At 37.7% G+C, this 12,101-nt stretch overlaps 1 protein-coding gene across 4 annotated transcripts in view; it reads left to right on the top strand.

Annotated features, from left to right (window-relative positions):
• The window catches only part of RAPH1 (Ras association (RalGDS/AF-6) and pleckstrin homology domains 1), a 77,415-nt gene that overhangs the window by 42,088 nt on the left and 23,226 nt on the right, over positions 1-12,101 (top strand). The window contains exons 5-6 of one of the 4 annotated variants that reach the window (XM_080669737.1): positions 1,659-1,739; positions 5,234-5,308. The exons of 1 other annotated variant lie outside the window; for it this stretch is intronic. In XM_080669737.1, coding sequence (XP_080525863.1) covers positions 1,659-1,739; positions 5,234-5,308 — 156 coding nt within the window. The remainder of the gene's footprint in view (positions 1-1,658; positions 1,740-5,233; positions 5,309-12,101) is intronic. 2 more of the 4 variants (XM_080669739.1, XM_080669738.1) reach the window with 2 other exon arrangements.

The following is a 12,101-nucleotide window of genomic DNA, read 5'->3' as shown; positions in this document are numbered from 1 at the left end:
AAGGATTTGTTGAATTTCAATGACCATAATGTGCTATCATATTTTAACATCAATACATAGGCAGACATCTCTTTTTGAATACTTTAGATTTAGATTTTAAACTAAATTAACCAATAACCATTTAGAAATATGGTATGAGTTTGTGTGAGAGTCTAGAGAGAACAGATTTTTAAAAACTTTTTATTTTGAAATAATGTCAAACTTAAAAAATGTGAAAAGATTATAAAGAACTCAGGAAACTCATTGCTCAGATTCACTCATTTTTAACTTTGTGCCATATTTACTTTGTTGGTTTTTTTACATATACTTTTTTCCTGAACTATTTGAGAGTTCATTGCATTTATCATGCCCCTTTAGCCCTTAATGTCAGTCTTTGTTTCCTAAGAATAAGGATATTGGCAGTATGGATTTTATAGGCCTCCTGTTGACGCAGTGATTGACAAAGTGCTATAGAATATGTTTAATGAGAAAATGTAGAGGGAGGAAAGCAAAAAGAATCTTAATCTGGCCAAGTATGTGGCATGAAGACCAAAAAGAAATAGTTATTCATATATTCCATTAATGAGCATGTAGGCACTACACTGGGCTGTAAGAGATGAAACTGTGAACTTAATTCGCAATGTCTTTTTGAGATTGTAATGTGTTATGTGAGGAGATGGGTGTCAACACAGACAACCAGACCAGCAGTTTCAGTCAGTGTGGTGAGTGCTGTGATAGGAAAGACAGAAAACCTTGGTTAAAGGCCATGGATGACTTTGAAAATGAATTACAGAATGGATTACAATACAAGGGATAAAGACTCTGGAAAACATATATGCCAGCTAGATGGTAGGGGATTGAAGGATAAGTGGAGGAGATACACTGTAGCTGAGTTCAGGAAATTTGGCAGTGAAAAGGAGAATAATAGTTTAAGAGGAGGAGGGAACCCAGAAGACTTGATTATTTTTCTGTCCTTCCTGCCACCCATAAGCTGGACTAGTTGAGTATTAGAGGCTGAGCAATTTGGGGCGGGCGGCGGTGGGGGGGGGGGAGGGAATGAGTGGGATATAGGATATGCTTAGCTTTGGAGGGGGAAAAGCTTATTTATTCATACAGAACTGGAGAGAATGAGAATATGGGTGTAGCTATAGGATGCTAGTGGTGAAGATAGATGGATGTGAAAGATGAATGAGAATATGGGTGTAGCTATAGGATGTAGTGGTGAAGATAGATGGATGTGATAGATGGATGTGATTTGCTTAGTTATGGAGGGAAGTGAGGTCATGTGAAGAGGTGGAAGGGTAAAGTTAGAAGCCTGAAGAACTTTGTAACCATTTAGAACATCAGCTGTGAGTGGAGGAGGAAAGACAGAATGCTGCCAAACAGCAGTCAAGGCCCAATTGAGGTCAGAGCATGAATTGGTAATGGACACAGTGTTTCTCCATAATTCTCCCTTAGAGCTCTACTGTCCAGAAGTAGAGTGAGGTTACCCTTAAATTACCAAAGGTTAGGATCATCTGGTTCTTACCGTTTTTTATTTTTGCATGATATAATGAAAGATGCATGCAACTTTTCATTAGCATTTTATTTCAGTGGTCTTTTCTCTTCCTGCATGATAATGAGAACTGCCCTTTTCCACCTCCTTTACCTATCATTTTCTTCCTTCCTGCATTTCACAGCATGCTATTTCTCTGAGATGTCCCAGCAAGCTGGCCACGCGTCATATTGACTTCACAGAAGAACAGGCTGAGCTGACACCTGTAAGTTCTGTAAACGTGCCCATGGAACTAGTTAAATATCAATGAAGAGGAATGCATTCTTTAGAACTTTTGATGATGAAACTTTATCATATAACTCAATTTTTCAATTAAAAATTAAACCAAGGTTAAAAATAAATGAGCAAAAGCAAATGAGCAACTCTATAATATGGCACTATTGAATATGAATACTTGTGGTGAGATTATGTAGGTTGTAGCATGTCTGACACAGAGAAACTGTGCTGGAACCCCTAGCTGCCTCTTCCTTATCATCCAGGACTCGAAGCGTTTTAAGAAATACTTTGCTGAACTCCTAATACTGGGTTAGGTAGTCCACCTAATACTTGGCTCCCATACCCCTCAACACACTATGTTATAATTGTCAGTTCTCTCCCTGTTTAACTCTAAACTTTGTGAGAGTAAGAAATGCCTGTCTTGGTTGCCTTTGCATCTTCAGTGCCTGGCATGGTTGCAGGCTGAAAGTTGAAACGTAAAAATAGTTGAATAAATGAGAGAAAGGGGAAAATGGAAGAGAGTAAGAAAATGGGCTAATCAGTGAAATGGATTAAGATAAGACTAAGCCATTGACTTTGTATTGTTAGTGATAAATGAAGGAAAATACAAAAAGGCCACATTTAAATGAAGCTCTGTGCATTTTTGTTACCAGTTATATGTACCAAGACTAAAGGCCGATTTAATGACATGCCCAAAGCAGTGTCTTTTACTTTTCTCAGTCCTCCAATTGCACACCACTCTTCTCATCCATCTTGCATCTTTCTCCAGTAACCAGTTCTCCTGCCACCCTGCACCCCCTTTCTGAGGAATGTTAGAGCAATGTAGGGACTGGCACCAGTAGGGGAAGGTAAATAAGTAAGGCATTTATTGAAGGGAGGAATATGCTGCTTCTGATTTCTAGATTTTGTGGGGGTAGGAGGGTCCTGCAACAAATACTTGTAGCTTAGACAGAGGGAACTTGGAGACCTGGCCTCCCTCCCTGCTAGTGATTAAGTAGCGAATAGCTATCTATGATCATGTCCACCTAGTGCTTGAGGTCTCATTTTTTAGGTGTAACATATTTTGGAGTAACCAGCTATAATGACTGTACCCCTTTTATTTTAAGATATTTAAACCTTGAAATTTTTTTAAATGGATAACTTCTACTTTAGAGCCTTCAAATAGTTAGATATTATTCTTACTGATCAGAGTATAGGTGGGTTATTTTTTAGTGATTTGAAGTCTTGAAATAATTTGAATTTAAGGACTGGTTGAGTAAATATTGTAAGATTTTTTTTAAAGTTTAAACCTCACTTTTATGTAGAATCTAATGAACAAAAGAAAGTGACAAACAGAATAGGTCCAGAGGCATGGATACATAGAACAGAATGACAGAACTCAGAGGGGAAGGGGGTTAGGGGAACAGGAAGAGATTAACTAACGAGCATATATCCAGAGCCCATAAACACAGTGTGGGGAAGACCTGGAGTGGGACAGGGGCTGGGTGGAGGTGGGGGAAATGGAAGACATCTGTAATACTGCCAACAACAATAATAATAATAAGCTAAAAAAAATACAGGCAGTGAAATACCATATAGAAAACCTAACTCAAGTGTAGATATGACTCAATATTAAGTTAATATTATCCTATCTAATAAAAGAGTAATATGCAAATTGACCGTCACACCAAGACACAAGATGGCCATTCCCATGTGGTCAAAGATGGCTGCCCCCATGTGGACAAAAGATGGCCACCACAAGATGGCCGTCACAATATGGCCTGCAGGGGAGGGCAGTTGTGGGAAGTTAGGGGTGACCAGGCCAGCAGAGGAGGGCAGTTGAGGGGGGGGACCAGGCCTGCAGGAGAGGGCAGTTGTGGGCGATCAGGCCAGCAGAGAGGGCAGTTAGGGGTGAGCAGGCCAGCAGAGGAGGGCAGTTAGGGGAGACCAGGCCTGCAGGGGAGGGCAGTTGGGGGAGACCAGGCCAGCAGGGGAGGGCAGTTAGGGGGGACCAGGCTTGCAGGGAAGGGTAGTTGGGGGGGCAGGCCTGAGGGGAGAGCAGTTGGGGGGGACCAGGCCTGCAGGGGAGGGCAGTTGGGGGGGGGGAACCAGGCCTGCAGGGGAGGGCAGTTGAGGGGGGGGTCAGGCCTGCAGGGGAGGGCAGTTGGGGGGGACCAGGCCTGCAGGGGAGGGTAGTTGGGGGGGACAGGCCTACAGGGGAGGGCAATTGGGGGGGACTAGGCCTGCAGGGGAGGGCAGTTGGGAGCCAGCAGTCCTGGATTGTGAGAGGGATTCCAACCGCCCGTTTAGGCCCGATCCCAACAGGTGTTTGGACATCCCTCAAGTGGTCCCAGATTGGAGAGGGTGCAGGCTGGGCTGAGGGACACCCCCCCCCGCTCCGTGCATGAATTTCGTGCACCGGGCCTCTAGTATTCTATAATCTGGAAGTAGTGTGTTTTATTATCTGTGACAAAGAGCTTTATGAGAGTAGATGCTGCTCTATTGTTTGTTTACGTAAATGAAAAGAATTTGTTTCTCAAGAATAACTTGATATACACTTAGGTTTATAAAATATAACATTATAGAGTATTTTCTATAACTCCACTTAACTGTGCCATGTATTGTTTTAAATTGTGGTTAGTAACTACATAGCATTAAAACTAATTCAGAATTATTTAGGGACAGGCAAGTCTGAATTACATATATATCAAAACAGCTGTAATTTATACTACATGAGTTTAAATTTAGTTGCATAAACTTACCTTGTAACAAGTTACTAAAACGTTATTAAGAGGAAAAGGGCAGTTAGGGCTATGTTATTTGCAATCATTTTAATGAAAAGATCTTAATTTCTTTAATTAATTTAACCATTTTAAGGCAACAGCACTTCTTAATATTTTACTTACATCATTCAATTGCTGTGCAACACATTATGTTAGTATCCTAATGAGTTAATAAAATTTTACTAAAAATAGGTGAATATCATTAAGCAAAATATTTATGGATATTTTTTCCTCTTGGTGTGACTGTCACTGAATTGTCAGAAATACTTGCAGAAGTTTTAGAAATGATGTTTTATTCTCTTTTCATAAGATTATACTATTTAATATGAGCTTTACAAGAGGAAGGAATATGTTTGTCATTAACCTTCGACACCTGTTTATTTGTGTTGTGCGCACAGCACTCAAAAACACTGTCCTGGAAAACAGACTGGCTCTGTGGTCTGTGCAGTGTGTGACCCATTTCCCAGAGTGAGGATAAGCAGGAGTCGGCTAGGACATGCCTGCTGGCATGGGTGGTATCTGTGCCCCCCCCCCCTTCCCTCTTTTTCCTCTCCTTTTAAAAAAAATTTCTCTTGGACACATTTTAGTGAGTTTAGGGAAAAGATATGAGGCTAATAATAGAGAATCATTCTTACTTTGTCTACTTTATATTTTAAACACATAAAACCTCCACTGACTTCTATTGCCTTTTTTTTTGTTTGTTTTTCTCTTTCTGTACAAGCACTCCTATTTGGACAGGGAAACCTCCCTTCTTCTGAGAAACATTGCAGGAAAACCTTCTCATTTGCTGACCAAGGTGATACTACTTCTTTCCACCTGTATGTAAATATTTATTGCCTTATAGGTAGAATATAATTTCTGGTTTTGATTGTGCTCTCGGATTTCTCAGATTGTGCTTTCTTATTTCAGCACCTTTTGTGCTGAACAGAAGTATTTCTTTTCTTACTGAAGGTAATTATTTACTGACGTTAATATGTTCTATTGAGAATAGAACATGTTTGCAGTAATTTACTAATTTTTCACTGAAAATTTACTGTTGTAAATACCTAACAGTCTTCACAAGTATATTGTACTTTTTCTAGCTTAACATTGTAATTCACTTGAACGTCTAAAAAGTTTTAACTTTTACTACTAATGCTTATCTATGCTGTGACGTTTTTTCAGCAGACTTTGTTTTCTAGTTCTTTATATTATCAGCACCTCATTTAATTAAAACATTTGTTTATATAAACAGAATCTTACTTTACATTAGCTTCACCAAATTGGAAGAGAATGTTGAGTTTTAATTTCTCAGTTCTTCAATTTCAGAATGGTTTGAATAGGTCCAGCTAGATTTTCACTGGGTTGGTATTTTACATCAATTTTAAATCTTTTAGCCATTGTCATCACTAATTAAGGGAAACAGAATAAGGAAGCTGACTATAAATAGCTTTCTGCCTCTTTTTAAATCATGTTTTTATTATCTTATTATTTAAATAATATTAAAGTCAAGAATGTCAGACTTGCTTTTTGAAGAATATTCACAGTAATTATAGGTAATGTCTCTGAGTTGTTTGTTATTATATCAGAGGGGTATTTTTTATTTCTTTTTTTCTTAACCATATAAACTTGTGAAAGATGATAAAGCTAAAATTAAAATCTCCGTGAGAAGCATCTCAAAGAGAAGATCCAAGAGTCAGCAGTAAAACCCTTTCTCTTGCCTGAGTTTCTCTCTTTAAAGTAGATCTAGGAATGGGTTAGAAGTAGCTTAAATATCAGGGAATGTAGAAGTCTAAGCAGATAATAGATGTGTACTTTCTAACCTTAGCAAAATTCTTTGCTTTTCCTCAGCTGTTCTCTGTTTACTGTCTCTACCTGGAATATTTGCTAGCTTTAGCTGGCATCTCTGTTCTAGATCATATCTCTACTGAGAGCAATAAATTTCCAGATAGCCATCAGGCATTTCCTGTAAGATTACCAGTACCAATCCTGAAGGTCTTTAACTTCCTTACCCGGGGGCCTCACAATTTCTATTCAGAATCCTGCCATTCTCCCAGTTGCCCAGGTTTGAACACTCTACCATTCTTGGTACCTTTCTTCTTTCTACTTATGACCTCAGCTCTGGTGAAGCACCTGTATCTTCAGGATTTACTGAGTTCACCCTACCATTTAATCCCATTGCCACCACCCTAAAACCAGTTCTTAATCTCTTACCAGAGCCACTACACTTGTCTCTCCCTCCTCTTGTCCATTTTTCACACTGCTCACAGATTAAGTGCAACTTTTAACCATTTCCATGGCTTATTTATTCAACAAATACTTGTTGAGTCATGTGCTGTGCTAGCTATAACATTGTATAAAATGGCCATATATCCCCCGCCTCCTGCAGGAGCTTAGTCTTCTTAGGAAGGTAGATTTAAAAAACATGAACAAGCAAGCATGTAGACAAATTCTAAATCATGTTTTAAGTGCTATGAAGGAAGGCTGCATTGCCTGTAGATGGTAAAAATCAGAAAAGGCCCTTCTGGTGGCATTTAATCTAAAGCTTGAAGGATGAAAAGCCATCTTGAGGGTGAAGGAAAGAGGTCCATGTAGATAGTCCTAGGGAGAACAGAGCTTGGCATGTTTGAGAAGCTGAAAAAAAGACTGTGCTGGAGCCACAATAGTAAAATACATATGTGTGTTTGTGTGTGTGTGTGTGTGTGTGTGTGTGTCTTGATTTGGATTTGGAGAGGTAGCTAGGAAGCAAGTCATTCAAGCATGCTAAGGAGTTTAATTTCCCCCCCTACAACTATTGAAGAGAATAATTTCATTCATTCAACAAATATTTACTATGTGCCACACAGCATTTACAACCCAGTATGCCAGTGAACAAAACAGTTTCTATCATAGAGAGCGTGGTTCTTGGCAGGTTTTGGATAAATGCAGTCAGTAACTTCTCATCTCCCTCTGCCCACGTGATGGTGATGCCAACTGCAGCATCAGAGCCATTCCCTACTCAGATCACATCTCCTGTTACCCCAGTGGTGGTATTACTGGTGTGTATAGTCACTATCCTGCTTGCATACAGTAAGAAATCTGAGCAGGAATGTGATTCTGTAGCATAGAACCTAAATATTTAGGGTGGGGCAGTGAATGGAGTCGAGGATGAAGTGGCAGAACTTGTAGATCATCTGAGCCACAGGGGCCTCTCGATGTCACTGCCCTTGGTACCAGAGCACCTGACTCCATGACGCTAAAATGAGATTGCACCTCTTGGATATCTCCTGTGTGGTCGTGTGGTTCTCCCTACCCAGAGGACATGTGTCCAGGTTACTGACCCACCTGACCTGCCCTCTTCCAAACTAGGACTTTGTAACACCCAGTGGTCAGTACATGGCAGCACTGTGCTTAGGCCAGGGCAGCAAAAAAAAAAAAAATGGGTGGGTTTTTTTGTTGTTTTGTTTTCACCAAGCCAGGCCAGGTGAAAATTTTTATTTTTGACAAGCAGTTTTTATTTACTGCTATCTCAGAGTTTGTGTTATAACCCTTAGGATAAAAGGAACTGTCACATTGTAGTGTAAAGAGCAAGCAATCACTTGGTAACTGCCAGTATAATCTTAGAAAGATTAGTCTTTTGGGGCCTTAGTTTAGTGTGTGACAGGTTTCAAGGGATTCAGATAATGTTAGTTCTCTAAGGTTAGTTCTCTTCTCGGTGAGAGTCATATCAATTTCATGATTTCTTTCTTTGCTTTATTTTTTAAAATTTATTTTAGAGAGGAAGGGGGATAGAGAGAAACATTGATTTGTTGTTCCACTTATTTATGCACTCATTGGTTGATTCCTGTTTATACCCTTACCAGTATCAAACCCACAAAACGGTGTATTGGGACGACGCTCTAACCAACTGAGCTTACCCGGTCAGGGCAGTTGTATGATTTCTTTAAGGGAAGTAAACTAGTTGTTACTATTTTGGCCCTAAACAGGTTTCTAGAATAGACCACTTCATAGGCATCAAACTATTTACTACTACAAGTTCTCTTTTAATTCTTTTAATCTACATTGTTTATTGTTTTAATCTGTGAAATAAACTAGATCCCAAGGAAACTGCTAACTTCTCTTTAGCCCCGTAATTTCAATAAGATTTGTTCTGGACCCACAAAACCTTAATAATTTCTTAGTTGAAGGAATTCCCTAGCCGTCTGTTAGCAGCTGTAACTCTGTAAGTATTCTGTTTTTTACTCTGAAGACAATGCTCTAACACTTTGTAGCCACAGCATTGGCTTTCATTTAATCATAAGATCTTCACTGAGTTTTTGTCCTTGATGTAAATTTGAGGAGGCTTGGCATTTGATGATTATTGATAGCCACACAGGAGTTTTTCAGGTAGAAAATAGGTTGTCTCTTGCTTTTGTAAGAGAAGGGGTAGGAAAGAAAGTTCAGTTATTATATGTGTGAGGTATCTTTTACATATATTTAGGATAGTTATGGGACAAACAGGGTTGAAGAAAGGGATAGGCCAAAGATAAAGGGCAGAAGACTTAAAACCTGAGTTTGTTGGCTTTAACAGAAAAGAGAGAACATGAGATGAATAAAGCTCTGTTCTTTGTATTAACATGGGTTGCAGATATTAAACATAGATTTGCATTGCCTTTATAAACTATTAGATGTCTTCTAAGTATATAACCTAAGTACATTAGCAAAGATTTATTGATCTTTCCTATATTGCACAACACTCTATAAGCTTATAACAGTTTCTTCCTTGTTGTGGTTAAAAGATTTGATTACGGCTTAAATAAAGTAAGTGAAAATCAAACTTTCTGAGGAAGAATAAAATACTATGAATTTTGCAGTTTGATATAAATGTTTTATTTCCACTTTTGCTCCAAACTCTAGAACTTAGAGGTATCTTGATTAATTGTTTCTTTAAAAAGCTCCTAGCAAGGACATTCTTGTTAATAAACTGGAGAAGAATGAACTTAAATCTCCCTAGGTTGAAATTAAGCACATAGCTCTTAAATTTGAATTTGATAGTTTTAACACAGACCAATTTATGTAAAGAGTAATATGTTAGTAAGCAAATGGGAGAATAGCTAAATTTGGACGTTAAATAGCCTACCTTGCTGTTTTACCGAAAAATGTTTTCTTATTCATGGTTAGGAAATCTCATTGGTTTAATGTATGTTCATTGGTTGCATGTATCTTGTTTCTTTCCCTTTTTTTTTTTTTTTTAATGGAATTTATGGAGTCTTTTGTTTCTTTAAACCTTTCTTCCAGTATATCCGTTTTTTTCCTGTTAGCCTGTGGAGCAGAAACTGATCTGGGGATTTATAAGCTAATCTTATAATTGAATTACCTTTGATGTCATTTCTTCAAAGGATAGCACTGATTGTGTTCTAGATAATATACTAAAATGGGAGTTGTGGAAATAAATTTTCATAATAAAATTTATAACCAATATCAGACGTAATATTTAAATTCTCATATTCCTTTTTTGGATAGACTTTATATTTTATAGTAAAATTTAGAAGGAGGTAAAGAGATTTCTTAGAAACCACCTACCCCCACACATGCATAGTCTCCATTATCACCATCCCCCACCAGAATGGTACATTTGTTACAGTTGATGAACCTATATTAACACATCGTTATCACTCAGAGTCCACAGTTTATATTAGGCTTCACTTTTGGCGGTGTACATTCTGTGAGTGTGGACACATGTATAATGACATATATCTACTATTAGAGTATCATACTGTTAGACTAGTTTCACTCCCACAAAATTCTGTGTTCCACCTGTTCACCCCTTCCTCTGCCCAACCCCCTACAACACCAGTCTTTGTACTGTACTCATAGTTTTGCCTTTTTCAGAATGTCCTATAGTTGGAATCTATAGCCTTTTCAGATTGGCTTCTTTCACTTAGTGATGGGCTTTTCCATTTCCTCCATGTCTTCTCATGGCTTGACAGCTCATTTCCTTTTAGCACTGAATAATATTTCACTGTCTGGAATCAGTGTAATTTATCCCTTCACCTACTGAAAGATACCTTAGTTGCTTACAAGTTTTGTCATTTTATAAATAAGGCTACTGTGAACATCTGTATATAGGTTTTTGGGTGGAGGTAAGTGTTCAACTCATTTGGGTAGGTGTTAAGAAGCATGATTGCTGGGTCGTATCATAAGAGCGTGTCTAGTTTTCTAAGACCCCACCAAACTGTCTTCCAAAGTGGTTGTACCATTTTGCATTCCCACCAGCAGTGAATGAGAGTTCCTGTTACTCCACAATCTCAGCAGCATTTGGTGTTTACAGTGTTTTGAATTCTGTCCATTCTAATGGGTGTGTAGTGGTATCTTATTGTTTTAATTTGCAGTTCCCTAATGACATATGAGTCTGAGCATTTTTTATAGTCTTATTTGCCATCTGTGTATCTTCTTTGTATCTGTGTAACTCATTGTTAAGGTGTTTTGCCCATTTTTAAATTGGGTTCATTTTCTTGTTAGTTTTAAGAATTCTTTGTATAGTTTAGATCATAATTCTTTATCAGATATGTCTGATAAATATTTTACAAATATTTTTTCCTAGTGTATATAGCTGTCTTCTCATTCTCTTGAATATGTTTTATCCTAAAAATGTTATTATGCTTTTGAGGACATCTAATTTTTTTAACTTCTGCATATTGGTTATAATATAAAAGAATTTGGCCTTTTAGATGTTCATGTTTATATTCCAAATATGCAAAGCATTGATTCTACATACCAGTTTTTCCTCATCAGACTTTGAGATTTAAATTTATAGTAGTAATTTAGTTTTCTTATTTTATAACCTGTCTTAAGAAAAAAACTTGTTAAAATATATAATCAACAATAATTCTGTTGTTTATTTGCATAGTGTGGGTAGGATGATCTAATCTCTTAATCAAATGAAAATATCTATAATAGTCTTAAGAATTCAGTCTTATCTTACTCCTCTCCATTGTTAAAATAAAGTTCTTTGTTTTCTGTCTAATTGGGTTTACAGATAGTATTTCCAGGCCTTGCTGGTTATTATGTTAATTCCCTGGCTCCTTTCATTGACAAGGATCAGATTTCTGACAAACAAGCCCACTGTCTTCCCCAACTACTGGTTTTTCTCTGTTTCACAGAGTAGTGAGTAAATGCTAAGCTCGAAATGAGGGGAGAGAGCCTAGGCTATGAAGAGGAAAGCAAAGCAGTTCAGAAACAGGAAAGCCAACAGAATTTCTAAGAGTGGATCTGTTTTGGGGGAATTTTTTTTACCCTGATAGCTTTAGGTTTTTAATGAAGAATAACACACGGGTTGTGGTTTTTAATTAGAATCCACAGCAGATAATGTTTGTCTGATATAATTAGGTTTTTCTTTTGTTGTTGTTTGTGTGTGTGTGTGTTTTTAAGTTTTATATTAAATAGAGGAATCTACAAGCTGGTAGTTTATATTTTTCTTAGTTATTTTCCAGAGAAATCAAAATTTAGAATTAAAAAGTAATCCTTTATATGTAAAGGTTTACTTACATGAGTTTTCAACTGGCGATTAATGCTACAGTGTACTATGGCCTATTGCTGGAAAGTGCAGGTAAGTACTGGTATTAGAGCACTACATGTTGTTTTAGAAAAAA

Source organism: Plecotus auritus (genome assembly GCF_963455305.1).
Source record: "Plecotus auritus genome assembly, chromosome: 5".
Taxonomy (NCBI): Eukaryota; Metazoa; Chordata; class Mammalia; order Chiroptera; family Vespertilionidae; genus Plecotus; species Plecotus auritus.
Note: the sequence above shows the minus strand (reverse complement) of the source record. Positions and strands in the feature narration are given on the sequence as shown.